The sequence below is a fragment of the Protopterus annectens genome, chromosome 13.part0 (genome assembly GCF_019279795.1).
Source record: "Protopterus annectens isolate FY-2018-M chromosome 13.part0, PAN1.0, whole genome shotgun sequence".
NCBI classification, from domain to species: domain Eukaryota; kingdom Metazoa; phylum Chordata; order Ceratodontiformes; family Protopteridae; genus Protopterus; species Protopterus annectens.
In genome coordinates this window covers 760,162,326-760,176,780 of record NC_056747.1, presented here as the reverse complement: position 1 = coordinate 760,176,780, position 14,455 = coordinate 760,162,326, and the positions used below count along the sequence as shown (strand labels likewise).

Below are 14,455 nucleotides of genomic sequence, written 5' to 3'. Positions count from 1 at the left end.
ATAAACATAGCAAGAAAAAACATTTTCTTGGCATACAATGCTATTCTTTAATGTACTGTGAACTAATTTGCCATGCTAATTGCTTAGATATACTTAATTACTTGTTTAGAAGTGTGATAGCTTATGCCACATCCTTTTTGGGTTTTTTTTTAATAAGCAAATCTGAGCACCTGTTTCAAGAAAGCTGTTTATGTTGCATTAAATAAACACATAATCTTTGTGAGTGGTAAACTCTGCCCCCCCCCCCCACACACACACACACACACACACACCTAGAGTCTCTTGTGTGGTCAGTAACAGCTCCCAAACAAACTTCCTTCCTCTTGCTTTAAGATTGAGACACTGTTACTATTGTGTATCTAGGGTTGCCACCTTTTCAGATGCCCAAAGTGGGACATTTCTTATGGAAATGTGAGACTTTGAAGGTCAAATCATACCCACAACTGGTGCAAGAAATTATCCAAAATCTTGTATGTTTTGTTTCATATAGCACTAACGTATTTCAGATACAAAACATTTGTTTTCTTTGACTATTACAGGAAATATTTTCCTAAAATCTCAGGACATTCACTATTTTTTATGTTTTCTTTTTTTTTTTTTTTTTTTTTTTTTTTGCAGGACACAACTGCCCCAATAGAGACCATCCTGTGCAATGGACATGTGGCAACCCCATGAGTACCATAAGAACTAGATTGTGAAGGCAATATGGATAAATAAGGGCAATAGACTGCTTTTAATCCCATAAAAATGTTACAAGGCTCCATGTTTGCAAAAGCAGTCGTCAGAATAGTGACATTTGGCAGTCTTAAGTAAAACCACCCTTGAGGTGGTTTATAGAGGAAGGTGCACAGTTCAACAGAACAGACTAAATGCTGGAAACAGTTTTCATATTTGTGTGTTCTTGTAACCACTTCTTACAAATCCAGAAAAACTGGACAAAAATAATTATGAGTGCCTGCTGCTGCCGCCCATATACAGGTATATAACAATAAACAGATTTGAAACATTGCCCTGTCTTGAAACTCATCCAGCCTGTACACACAATATGAGCCTGAGCAACAATCTTGATTTTTTTCATGTTCCTGGTCTTCCACATATATTCAGCAGGAACTCATCTGGTCAGTGCAATCAACAGACAGATAAAGAATACGGGCCTTGAACACAGTACTGTTATATACCCTGTTACTTGGTTTTATACAAATACAGAGAGGCAGTAAATAAAACGGCAGCATCTGGTGTAAGACATGATAGTTCTCTATTTTATCAAAGTAAAGATTTTCTGAATCTTGCACTGATAAAATAGGATTTAGCAAAATCTGTCTTACTGACTAGAGACAGATTTTACTTAGGAATGGAAATGTGTGTTTCCTTTAGTGCTGACCTGTCTAACATAACATTAGGTTCATAATTCCATAGATTCTTACTGAGCTTATAGCCAATGACACCATCAACAGATAAGCCACATCACCCAATACAGTCGATATACTAACAATAGGTTGCTGCAATAGCATTTGTTTTTCTGATGAGCATGTGTGTGTTGTTGTGTTGGTCCATCCAATAGCACAGATCAACAATCCCAGAAGACAATAAAAATATTTTTTAAATTCCTTTATTAATCACCTATTTCAAAAGCCACTCTCAGTGTGTCCTGTTCAGAGCTAGGATATACAATGCTTTTCAATAATAATAATTAAAAATATACTGATGCTAACAGTGAAAGCACATAAAAAGATGTTAACAATATAGTGATGAGCTTTGGTAATGTTGATGTTACACACACACACACACACACACACACACACACACACACACACACACATATTTTCAAACTACCACAGAGCCACAAATGGGTAGCCAAAATGCCACATATAGTTGCAGGCCTTTATAGTGTGGCACACTTCAAGCCTGCCTGGGGCTACTACTCTATTCTCTCAAGATAAGACACAGAGCTCTTGAGAGTTTATTATACAAGTTAGAGGAGAAAAAGGGAAGACACTCTCACAGGGGGGGGCTCTTTCCCTCCCCTCTCATCACCACAGGGAAAACAGTACCTTTAATTTTGCATTTGAAGTAGTCTTCTGTAAAGAAAAGATTGATTTTGCAAGATCAATTCTGTTGCAAAGTGTCCTACAACTAAAAGAGATAAACAGCAACAGTTGTACAGCATGTGGTTGTTAAAAAGCATACCGCCAGCGGTCACCACTTGTGACAAATAATGTACCGCTAGGCTCTTGTGCTGAGTCACTGGTTTTCAGAATGAGGTCTGCTAAATAGAAAGCTATGCCTCTTAAACTTTCTATCATTAATAGTGTGTGTGTGTGTGTGTGTGTGTGTGTGTGTGTGTGTGTGTGTGTGTGTGTGTGTGTGTGTGTGTGTATATATTGATATAGACATACATATGTGCACACATGTATGCTGAGATCTACGACAAATGATCAAAATACTGAATTATCAAACCAAACAAATTTGAACTCTACATCAAACAACTACATTATTGGACACATTCAGTACCAAAAAAAATAACATATTGCAAAAGAAAAACTAATAGCTTCTTCTTGTGGTCTGTTAACTCTACCATTAATTTCAGACAAAATCTGAATAGTGGTAATGGTACTGCAATAAACTTTTTATACAGTAAAGTGGGCGGAGGTTCCACCTTATTAATACATGCTAGCCCTAACCCTGCCCTTACCACTAGCGACACTCCCTACACCTTGGCAAAGAAAGAACCTTCCCATAACACTACCACTATACAAAACATCTTAGACACACATAACACAACAAGCACACACACACACACATCTGTTCTCCTAACTTAATACTAACTCTAACCCTAACCCTCAATCACTTGCACAAGCACTCCTACAATCTATTGCCTTACCTAGTCCTTACCCTAATCCACACACCCACACCTCTAATTCAGGAACTCACATTTATCTCCTAATTCATAAATATTCAACACAATGTACATTCAATCAAATCAGAGCAAACACACGGCATACATTTGATCAAATTATTTGATCAAACTCCAAGAACCCATACATAGACATAAACAGACAGACAGATAAACAGATCTTGCCCTGAGCACTAAAAAATATGTGTGATTCTGGACCCCATTTACTATTACTGTCAAGCTTATAGTACTCCTACAACACCAAAGTAATGTTGCCACGACAGTACAATATCTGCACAGGCTTCATATTGGTAAAAACTCCAAAGTAATGTCTCCGTGACAGTACAATATCTGCACAGGCTTCATATTGGGAGAAAACTCAAACACATGCAGAATGTTCGAACATAATAACAGACAACAGGTCTTGACAATAACAGTGATTCGGTATTACATCTAGGCCATACACCAGTGTGAAGGGAGAATTTGATGACTATAGTATACTAGGAATAGGCTTAAAACTCTGTTATATACAAAAGGTTAACTGGCAAGTTTCTGGGGTAGGAGTAGTTCCACAACTGGTAGGGTGCTGTGAATTGAGAGTTGGTTGAAAGGTAGGGAACAGAGAAGTGTGGTGGGTGGAACAGTGCTATATGCAAGGTGGGTAACAAATGGAGTATCACAGGGTCAGATTTAGTCTATGCTCTGTTTTTACTATCCAGTATACCTCTTAACTGTCCAGATATTTTCAGAATGCCCATATTTTTCTCTCATATTTTGGTCTGCTCCTCATAAAATATTGGTTTTCTGGAAAATCACTTGAGGAGGTTTGAAGTCACTAAACAATAACGCACATTTGAGTTTCAGGCTTGATATCCTTTAGAAAATAAACGTGAACACAAGTCCTGTTATTCTAGCAACTTTCTAAGTTTATAAAAGCAATATTTAAAATCTGTCCCTATTTTGTGGCTTTTGCTACCCCCTTATTTTAGGCTTTGCCTAGATTTCTTGTGCTAAGAGGTTGAGAGGTATGCTGCCCACACCTGCTGTTATCAGTGATCTGTAAAGTACAAGTATGCGAGCATGTCTTTAGATGGCATGATAGTGAGAGCTGCAATAACAGCTACTTAGCTGCAGCTGGCACTGGTCAGGCTGGCACAAAGGTAATGGAAGTGGCACCCTGTGTTTAATGTCAAAAAAATATAATTCCACCACAACAAATAGAGCAGAAGGCTAAACTATAATGTGTTATGGTAATGAGAAGAAAAGAAGTGAAGGACCTCAGAGTGCTGAACACACTAAAAAAGACCCCTCCACTCAGTGTAGCATAACAATAACATGAATAAAAAGATTGTTTAGGGCAAGGTAGAAATCCCAGGAAACTGCAGGTCATTCTTCCACTACCTAGTGAAGCCTCACCTAAAAAAATGCTTGCGGTTCTCGATCTCAGACCTGAGGAATGGTATTAAGACAGTCAAGGAGATTCAAAGGCAACTAACTAATGTATTCAAGCATGAGAAAGGTCTTGGAAGGATATAGTACATGCAAATCAGCTGATGGCCCTAAACACAAACATTCAGGACAACAGAAGGGACAGAGGGAACATTATCTTGATCTACGGAATCTTAGCAGGAAAAATTGGAAAACTCATTTATTGAACATGCCAGGAAGGAGAAGACATTATTAGCAAAATGTGATGACTGTTTGTGAGTCTGACATGTAAAAACATTTCTTCATGATAGGTAAGTACTAGGCTAGCTACCACTGTGGGCAATTTTAAGCCTAACCACAAAACAATCCAAAAAGCCCCCCAGAGGTTAATGAGCAGATATCTATTAGTAGTGTTTTAAAATTAAGATCTTACCAGATAGAAGTTTTTTTTTTTTTTACATTCAGTTTTTTTTTTACATTTTTTGATGAAGGTGTTTGTATATGTTTTGGTTTTACAGTTAATGTTATGGGTGTGCGGAGTCATGTGATTTCTTACAGGTGTTATTTAAACCTGCTTGTATTTTTGGTGATTTACTCTGAAGATGTCTGTTCAAGTACCAGACAAAAGCACTTAGGACTTTGTTAAACTGAATTCTGATTTACCCCGGTCTTCCTTTTTTTGGTCTTGGTGGCTTTTTGGATTGTTTTATGGTTGGGGGATTGAGGTTCTTGATCTTGTTTTGTGTCAATTTTAAGCCTAGTCAATTTCCCTTTCAAAGTGAGAATCAAACCCTGTACTTTGTGCCTGTAAGGTAAACACTGTAACCATTATACCAACATCCGGTGAACTCATGCTTTCCCTGCTTTCATGGGTGGTAAACATAACTCTGATGATGGAATCACCAGTAGTTGGGAAGGGTAGAGACCAGATAAGTAAAAAGGGATCCAACATGGGCTGCTCGATCAACTATATTCACATATCATGAAATATAGAAGGTGCTAAGCAAGTGACCACAAGGAGGAGGTCTCAAGCTTCATTCTCCAAGTCTCCCTAACTTGTATTTGTTGTACTTGGTAATTGTTATAATACAGAATTCAAAGAAATGAAAGTCCATAGCTGAATTCTGCAGTATTCCATACTCATCCCTGAGATAATATGGACCGTGCAGCCTTGATATGCACATAGGAAACAGAATGTTCAGGCTCCCAAAGACTGTCACAGCCTAGAAAAGTGAGCCACACAGGTCTAGCATGTGCTCTGATATGGGATATCACTAGAATCTGAAGTTGATCATGAAATATGAGCAGCTAAATCCCCTAGCTATTATAGGGGATGCAGAAGTCACAATCCCTAAATATCAAGACCATTTTGAGAATGATAAGACATATTATAGCCCAAATGTGCAGTCCATAATGGTTCAGGTCCTCCCAGTTTTCAGAGGTAGGAGGATTCTAAAATTTTATTTATTTTTTATTTATTTTACATTTGTTAACCAGGAAAGTCCGACTGGATACATGTCCATTTTCAGCGGAGGCCCAGGGAGAAAAGCTCCAAATGTAAGTAAGTGTAAATACAGTGTAATTCTTACGTTGATGTATAACATTGCTGTTTGTTTAATGATATACACACACACACACACACACACACACACACACACACACACACACACACACACACACACGTTTTTCTGAAGGACAAACAGGCAATGGTTGGAAGTTGATAGCGGAGAAGGAAATAGTTAGAGATTCTATATGAAAAGGGGAAACACATGCCTTAAAGTGGCTAACATACATGATATCAACCTCATTTCAAATCTTACCAGTAAGTGAGAGACAGATTAATTCTGAACAGTTAAAGGATCAGAGTATTATTCTTGTAGCAAGGTTCTCATATATAGTTTATGTTCGAGTGGGTTTAGTCAGGGTTTGTACACAGACAAACCAATGTGTTTTTAGGTATTTCTTTAGAGATATTTTGAATTGGGATAAGAAGGACAGAGTAGTAAGTTCAGCAGGAAGTAAGTTCCAGTTTTTACCAGCAGAGTTGGAGAATAGTGATTCACCAGCTGAATTTGTTGGCTTTAGCAGTTTGTACTAGCATTCTGTTGGAAGAGCAGAGGGCTTTTAGGTTACTGTAGGGGGTGATAATATTTTTCAGTACGGGTGTACTGTTTGGTTGGAAGAGGATTTTGTGAACGACTATAAGTTGGTTATACTGAAGTTGATAGGGTAGTTCTAGCCAGTCTAGTGATTGAAGGTTTAGACAGTGATGGGTTCTATAGGCTGAACCTGTAGCAAATCTAGGTATATTATTGTAGCAGCTAGTAAATTTATTAAGGTTTGATTTGCTTAGGTTTACGAAGATGGGTGAGGCATAAAGAAGGGTTGATAGTAGGTGTGTCCGGGCAATAACCATTGTTAGATGTTATGGTGAGAGGTGGTGATGGGACCTTACAAGTAGGGGAGAAAAGTAATAGTTTGGTTTTATTGGGGTTTAATAGTAGACGGCGACTAGTGAGCCAGTTCTCTACTTTGTTGAAAGTGATTTGGGATAAGGATTGTACGTCTGTGGGTGAGGTGGCAGAGCAGATTAGGGTGGAGACATCTGCATACTGAATACCTGTTGCATCTGGGATGACTTTGTGCCGGTCATTAATGAATATGGAGAAAGGAGGGGACCTAATATAGATCCTTGGGGGACTCCAAGGGTGACTAGTAACAGGGGAGATAAAAACTAAAGTCATGCCTTTAATTTCACATTACAACTGAAATCAAATAAGTTCTTATGCAGTGTGGGTAGACATTACAGACAGGTGTCAAAATACCAAGGGAATGCAAATGTCTAAATACATTCTTTATACTACATAATCTTAACTTTATAGACAGTGTATCTCAAATGGTACCCTGAAATGATATAAACTCATAGAGAGTGTGGCTTTAACATTTGTTGATACACATTATATTTAGGTGGACTAATTTTCTATGGTCCTCGCTGAAATCAAGACCCCAGTGTAGGCCCACGATGCCTAATTGGTTAGCAAAACACAAATAAATAATATGTTTTCCTTCAGTTACCCATGAATTTGAAAAATGGAAGAAAGCTACTATGATGATCCAAAGTATTTCCAGAGGATGAAAATGATGCTAGCATTAAAAAAACTTTTTACCTGTAGCTGCTGCTTTCAATCAGAATTGTGCTTTATAATGGTCCTTATTCTGATAGGAAAGGTAAGGATCCTAAAACATGAAATGATACTTGTAACACAGTTAATGTGCTCAGACAGCTAGGAAAATGACAAAGTCTGAAGTAGTAGTCTTTAGAAGTCCATGCGATACACTGACAGCCAAGGGAATACATTACTCCAACACATCAGCTTTTTATTAGATCCATGATGTAAACAGCTATCCAAGGTAATGAGGTGCACCAAAATAGGAGATTCTTGGTCAATGAAAGAAAATGTACACACGTACATAAACAGTGAAGGGAACATGAAATCTGGAGACAGCTCACTGTTTTGTACAAGATATGCTCAAACTGTTAGAGCAGAATGGTGTTGTATAAATCTAGAGTAGCACTAGGAATGCTGCAATATAAAATCTCACTTGTTAAACAGCCTGTAGTTCCACACAAAAGCCAAAGGAATGACCAAGTTTAAAGCAGCAGTCTCTAATGACCTATGCTGTACATAGAAATCTAACTGAATGCTGCACTCTGAAGTAATGCTCTGTAATTCTCTGTATGAATCACACTGTGCTATATTGTAGTGAAAAGCCTTTAGTCTGAAGATGAATACATGACAGTCATCCATATGACTAAGTCAAAGTTCATGTCCCTTTTCCCTATCTTTTTTTATCATCAAATACCTAGTCCTGGTTATTAAATTGGCTGCTTTTCACACTGTCTTTGCTTTGTTACACTGTTAAAAAGAATTGTATTTTATTCAAACTTTATCAGCAGTTTGTGCTGTCCTGCACTATGTCTATTTAGGTCACCTTACATCTCCACAGCCAAGTTCAATGCTTGCTGGCATGCAATACACACAGCAGACCCCCTGCCTCACCTAAGACATTAAAAGGCATGCAAAGTTCAGCCACCACTACTTTTTATAAAAGATATTTAATCATGTCCCTCTTATCATGCACTTGTCAAAACAGAAAGCTGGCAGAACTCTCTCTCTCTCTATATATATATATATATATATATATATATATATATATTACCTGGGACAGTTCTGTTGAGCAAAAACTGGACATAAAACCAATCAACCTGCCAAACATGAACTAAAATTGCTACACTCAATGTAGTTATATATACAGATATAGATATATGGTTTATTCACAATACAGCATGTAAGTATAAGAGTTCTGCATTCCAATCTTTCACGAGCTGCTTACTGGATGCTTGATCCTTTTATTACATATGTCTTTAAAAATTGATAGAACTCATTAAAATTCTTAATCAATACATTGCACATTAATGCACAGGATTTGCATATACTATCACAAAGTATATGTTGTTATAATCAGATATTACAAACAACTGGATATAATAGCCAGTATATGGAAACATTCTCATCTCGTATCTGCCCTCTCACTGCCCTCTCATGTACATAGTGTGCCTTACTATCAATCTAGCAATGACAGAACCAATGCCACAGTTTATAATCACAGACTAATGTCTGCAAAGTATGAAAACTCTGCCCAATAATCATATTAAACTACATGCAAGGTGTTTGGAATCGGACTGCTACATATACAGCTTAATATATTTTTCCTACACAGTTTAATATATTTTCAAAGACTTACATTTTTACACTGGAATGTGTTCAGCACCCTATAGTTCAGGCCTGCCTTATCTTCAGCACCTTTCTGCGTCCACTTATTATTCTATTCAAAAGTGACAGCACATTCTCCTCTTGACAAATACAATTATAATCTGCCAGTCTATTGAGTTGTTTTTGTCAGTATTAGTATTATAAGTCTCAGTACTGGGAAGAAAATAAACAGTAGCTAGGAAACAACACAAATACACCTGGCAAAATTGCTACAGATTACTAGATGCTGAACTGCAATATGCACCTAAACTTACAAAGAATAAGATGTTTTCACCCTTAACGGTTTGAGTGCCAGACCCAGGGAGTTCAGTTGGATACCTCATTAGCCTGAGACTACAAAGCTGCAACATATTTAAGGCGCAAAAGACTAGTGAAATAAAATGCAATCCTAGCCACCCTAGTGGGATATTAAGACTAATTAATTCTCTCGGGAATGCACAGAGCACACGAAATGGAAAAACTGCATGTTCAGAGTAAAAAATATATGAAACAAAACGAAACTATAATTACTGACTAACATAAAACAGCAACACACACATACACTACTTGATGTGCCTGTCTGTGTGGAACGCATCCTCTGAAACGGTGCCTTCTCCGAAAGGCTGGGGGAAGGGGGAAACAAGCAGAAAGAATGATGATATCAAACAGACAGCAGCAGAAACACCTGCAGTGCATAAAGACATGACAGAACATCCAGCCACCTCCCCCCACGGTGACAGTTGTATTAGAAAAAGACACAAAAAGTTGCGAAGGCTGGAACACAGAAGTTTATAGGCACATACCAAGAGGCTCGCAGGCACACACACACGCGCACACACACACACATACACGCACACACGCACGCACGCACACACACACACACACACACACACACTGCACATTTATTAATGCAAGAAGTGACAAACGCGACAGTAAACAGAACCAGGAATGAAGCACCATTTAAATCATGCTTTAAAATTACTGCAGCTACAACAGCTCTTGTCGGCCACACACACAAACACCTATACAAAATCTTACATTGCCGATTGGTAATCTAAGTGGGGTGGATACAGGTTCATTTGTACTGCCTACTATCTCATGAAATGCAAAAAGTTGGGCTCACAGACACACCTTTTCTATTAAGCAATTTTATACCACAGCTAGTAAGTGTACCCTCCCTACAACTGAATGGTACCCACTTGGGAAAGCAAGTGAGAGTGTACCATAACCGAACCTGCGCATACAGTTTCACTCCCGACAGAAATTGTCTGGGTAATTTCAGGATGAATGATGGGCGGGGATGAAGAAAGCTCATCTTCCATCTCTGAGTAACTGAGCTGTATACCTTCTCAGACCTAGCTGACCACAAACAAATGTTAATCTTATGTGAATGACATAAAACCCAACAGACCGCATACCCTGCCTTCCAATTCGCAAGCACATTTAATTGTATTCACTAACTGTATTCCCATGTAATGCTGCACACCAGTGTGTAAGTGAACCCGTAAATGTATGCAACCTACTTGATCCACTGGATTTACTGTAAGAACACCCCCGACACATACATACACATACATGCACCTCACGTTTAGTGATCAATACATTCCGATACACTGCCCCCACCACACACACACATACATTTTAGCACCTTGTCTTCTACAATTGTGCAACGCCCACCTGCTTCTTCTGAAGTTCCTTTTCCAATTCCCGGGATTTGTTGTGCCACACCAGATAATGCAGCGGGTGCTGAGTCTCCGGATCCTTCCTACTGCATCCTCTTGACATTCTACCTCCAACTAGCTCTCCCCTTTATTGGCTCCTTTCAAAACATGGGACAAAATAACATAGCACAGAACAACGGCTTGTATTCGGGTGCGGTACGGTACAGCAGCACCAAAAGGCAAGGAGTAGCCAGCTCTGCATAAGCCAGCCCCGCACACATATACATATGCACCTAGTGAGTCCCAGCTGGGCGAGCAACAACAGCAGCAGCAGCAAAAAGCAGACACTAAGCGGCGCTCGTTCCCTACACCCTCCCACACTGCTAGGAAAAAGAGGAAGGACAGCGCCAAGGCAGGCGTAACCAACCGGCATTCAACTAGGGAGACCCCGAAAACAATTGACAAGGCTGCTGCTGTGCACAGCTGAGCCTCAGAGCAAAGGGCTGAACAATGCATTTCACCAGTGTTCACTAATTATTAAAGTGCGTGGATGTTAATTTGCCTTCTAAACTGTAAACGTGATTGTAGATCCCAAGGTACCACTACATGGCATCATGGAAGGTGTAGTCCCTTATGAGCATGCCACCCAGTTCTGTTACCCAAATGAGGAGCAAGGATGTGCCTTCATAATTGATACGCTGACTTATTGCTTTTATATACTTGGTAATGGTATTGTGTCAGGTATCGCGGTGGCTTCGTTTAAAATCTATTTGCCATTTCTCATTAAGTTTTTTAATTTAAATCTGAACTGAAAGTTCCTTATTTCACTGAGTAACATAGTTTTCACGTGAACCAAGGCTATAATAAGGGATTAAAATGACAAGTGTTGACTCACCCTTATAATCAGTGTTGGATAAACAATGCAGTAAAAGAAAATGACCGGATAAGCCAGCAGGGAACAACATCACAAACTGCAGAAATTAATGCAGTGTTAAGTCGTCTGGAGGATCAGAATTCCTAAAAAGGAAGCCATCAGTCGGACAGTAACTTAATGATTGGTGCATCTAACTAAATTGCCTATTAGTAGGAACAGCAGGTTCATGGCCACGTTGGGACCAACGTTTTTTTCCAGAGCAAACAGTGAAAATGGGGGCATGCTAGGTGTGAAGGAAAAAATCAAGGCAGTAGAAAACAGGGAAATAATAGCACATGTGCTGTGAATCACAATGAAATATTGAGGTCACACAGTGCATAACGGTATACAGGTGGATATACAGATTTGCAAAGGCGTGAGAAGATCTGAATAAATACACTGGGAGATGTCATCAATAACTTGGTAAGAAAGATTTGCATCCAGTCATGTCTTTGAACTGTTGTATATGACAACATGGCTAATCCGTTGTAGCTTCACACATCTGACACAGAAAAGGGCTTTTCTTGGGTAGATGGTGAATATTCTTAGATACAACAAAATACTGAGCTTGTAAGCACCAGGCGTGTCACAATACAATGCTTCTGGTCATCACTTTATACTGTGGCTTGCTATTTAAAGTGGAAACCAAGGCAAACTATGCAGAGACAATGGCCCTAGACATTTGAATGGTAGGGTTTTTACTGAGCATACTTTAAAGATATTGAAGATCTACTGTTGGGGATTAGAAGAGTCTAAGTGGTAAAATTAGGAAAGGTGTATATAAGATATCCAGCCTTACACAAAGAACTGATCAATCACTGAAATTAAAATAAAAGTCTAGTGTTTCATTAGACAAATTGCCAAAACTAACACAAGCAATACTATAGTAATAAAAGGAAATGAAGTAGATGTTATTGGTGAGATTTGTCAAATCAAAGACAGGGACAGAAATAAGTGAAGCAACCGTGAGCAAAAAGGAAAGCCTAAGCAGGAGTTAGCCACATAAAGAAAGATTTAGTACGTAAAGAAGAAATACTCCGTGAGAAAATTAAGAATAAAGAAAGCAGTGAAGCAAAGAATGCAGAGCAAAAGAATCTGGACAACAGATATTCACCCCAGTTGCTTCTGTTCAGTGTTCATATCAAAAAGAAATAATGTACCACAAGCAAGTATCAATGAAGCAGAAAAAAAGTCATTTTTCAGAGAAAAGAATCACCAAAGGCATTTCATTTCTGAATGGGATATGACTGTGCTAAAAATGCATCCAAGGATATTAATTCTGGAAGTTACTAACTAGCTGCTGCTGCCTCACTGCTAGGCATATATAGCAGCTTTCCAAGAATGCTGTGATTTTTGGATAGGAGTGTGGACAAATGGAAGAAGGCTGGTTGCCCACAAGTAAGAGGTAAACACTGGAAGTCAGCTGACTGAAACTCCAACCATTAAGCAAGACTCAAGAGAACCATAGTCAGACATAGTACATGGACAACAGTAGCACTAGGCTTGCGAGTAAAACATGGGATACTGCCCAGATGTTGAAGCATGTTGCCAGAGGTTGTGACCCACTATGGCCCCCTTAATAATGTTTATTCTTTCTGAGCCAGCTCCATTTCTTCTCCTTACAGTTGTTCATACATTTGTACTCTGATAGTTCCCAAGACTAATGGCAGAGATATGCCACTCACTGACATAATTAAAGCTTCTTTTACTTTTCCTTCACTATATTACAAAATAGACTTAGACATTGTTGAATAATGGTGCACAAATAAGTATACTGTAATGCATGACCATCTTTTATACATTTATTGAATGCTGTAAGCGGCCAGATTTGCATCCTGGGAGAAGTGTTTGCAATGAGTGTTGTGACTGTAGTGGTTGTTAGCAGAGGCTGGTGGCAACAGCTCTTATACTGTGCTTGTTGGGAGAGATAGTGAGTGTAGATACTTTGATTTATACTATTTGAGATGGGGAGGCAAGAGAATAACAGGAAAAAAATTACCTGAATCAATTGCTGGCTCTGTAGTGTTACAGGGACAAAGCCCTGACTATGTCCCAGCTGCCCCAGGTTTTATTACTAGGACTTGGAGCTGGATAAGCCAGCCAAAGAGGAGTGAGAGTGAATGACCAATGTCAGCTTACCAGTACCCACCTAGGGGATGGCAGCTTCCTTCACACCACAAGCATAAATAGCATCCTGGGTAAATCCTGCAATTAGATATCTCTACAGCTTCTGAACAGCAAGCAAGACTACATATGCCCCAGAGAGGGGGAGGTCTTGACTTCAGAAGACACAGTGGTCTAGTGAAGGAAGCAGTTGTTGCATCACAGTATCCCACAGACAGCTAGCCTTCCTCTGTAGATGGCAGGGTTATAGTCCATCAACTTGCCAAACAGCTCCTGCTAGAGATATATGTGCCTAATAGGTGACCAGTTCCACTAGTTTGGGAGAAGCTTATTGCAGGTGTCAGAGCGGAGCATGGATGTACACAAGTAAACACTGTATCCTGTTTCATAGCATAGCCCAAGACAGAAAACAGAAAGAAAGGCACACTAGGAAACAGAACAAATGACTGTCTGTATATATATATATATATATATATATATATATATATATATATATATATATATATATATATATATACATATATATATATATATATATATATATATATATATATATATATATTTCCCCAGGTTTCAGCCATGGTTACCCAGTGAAAAGTGGATCTGAGGCCTTTTTGCATCT

The 14,455-nt window shown here is 38.8% G+C and overlaps 1 protein-coding gene across 2 annotated transcripts in view; it reads right to left on the bottom strand.

Annotated features, from left to right (window-relative positions):
* ANKRD13B (ankyrin repeat domain 13B) overlaps nt 1-11,138 on the bottom strand; it is a 1,471,566-nt gene extending 1,460,428 nt beyond the window's left edge. Inside the window, exon 1 of one of the 2 annotated variants that reach the window (XM_044054460.1) lies at nt 10,813-11,138. In XM_044054460.1, coding sequence (XP_043910395.1) covers nt 10,813-10,920 — 108 coding nt within the window. In that variant the 5' untranslated portion in view covers nt 10,921-11,138. The remainder of the gene's footprint in view (nt 1-10,812) is intronic. The other variant, XM_044054461.1, reaches the window with a different exon arrangement.
* Nucleotides 11,139-14,455: the final 3,317 nt, after the last annotated feature.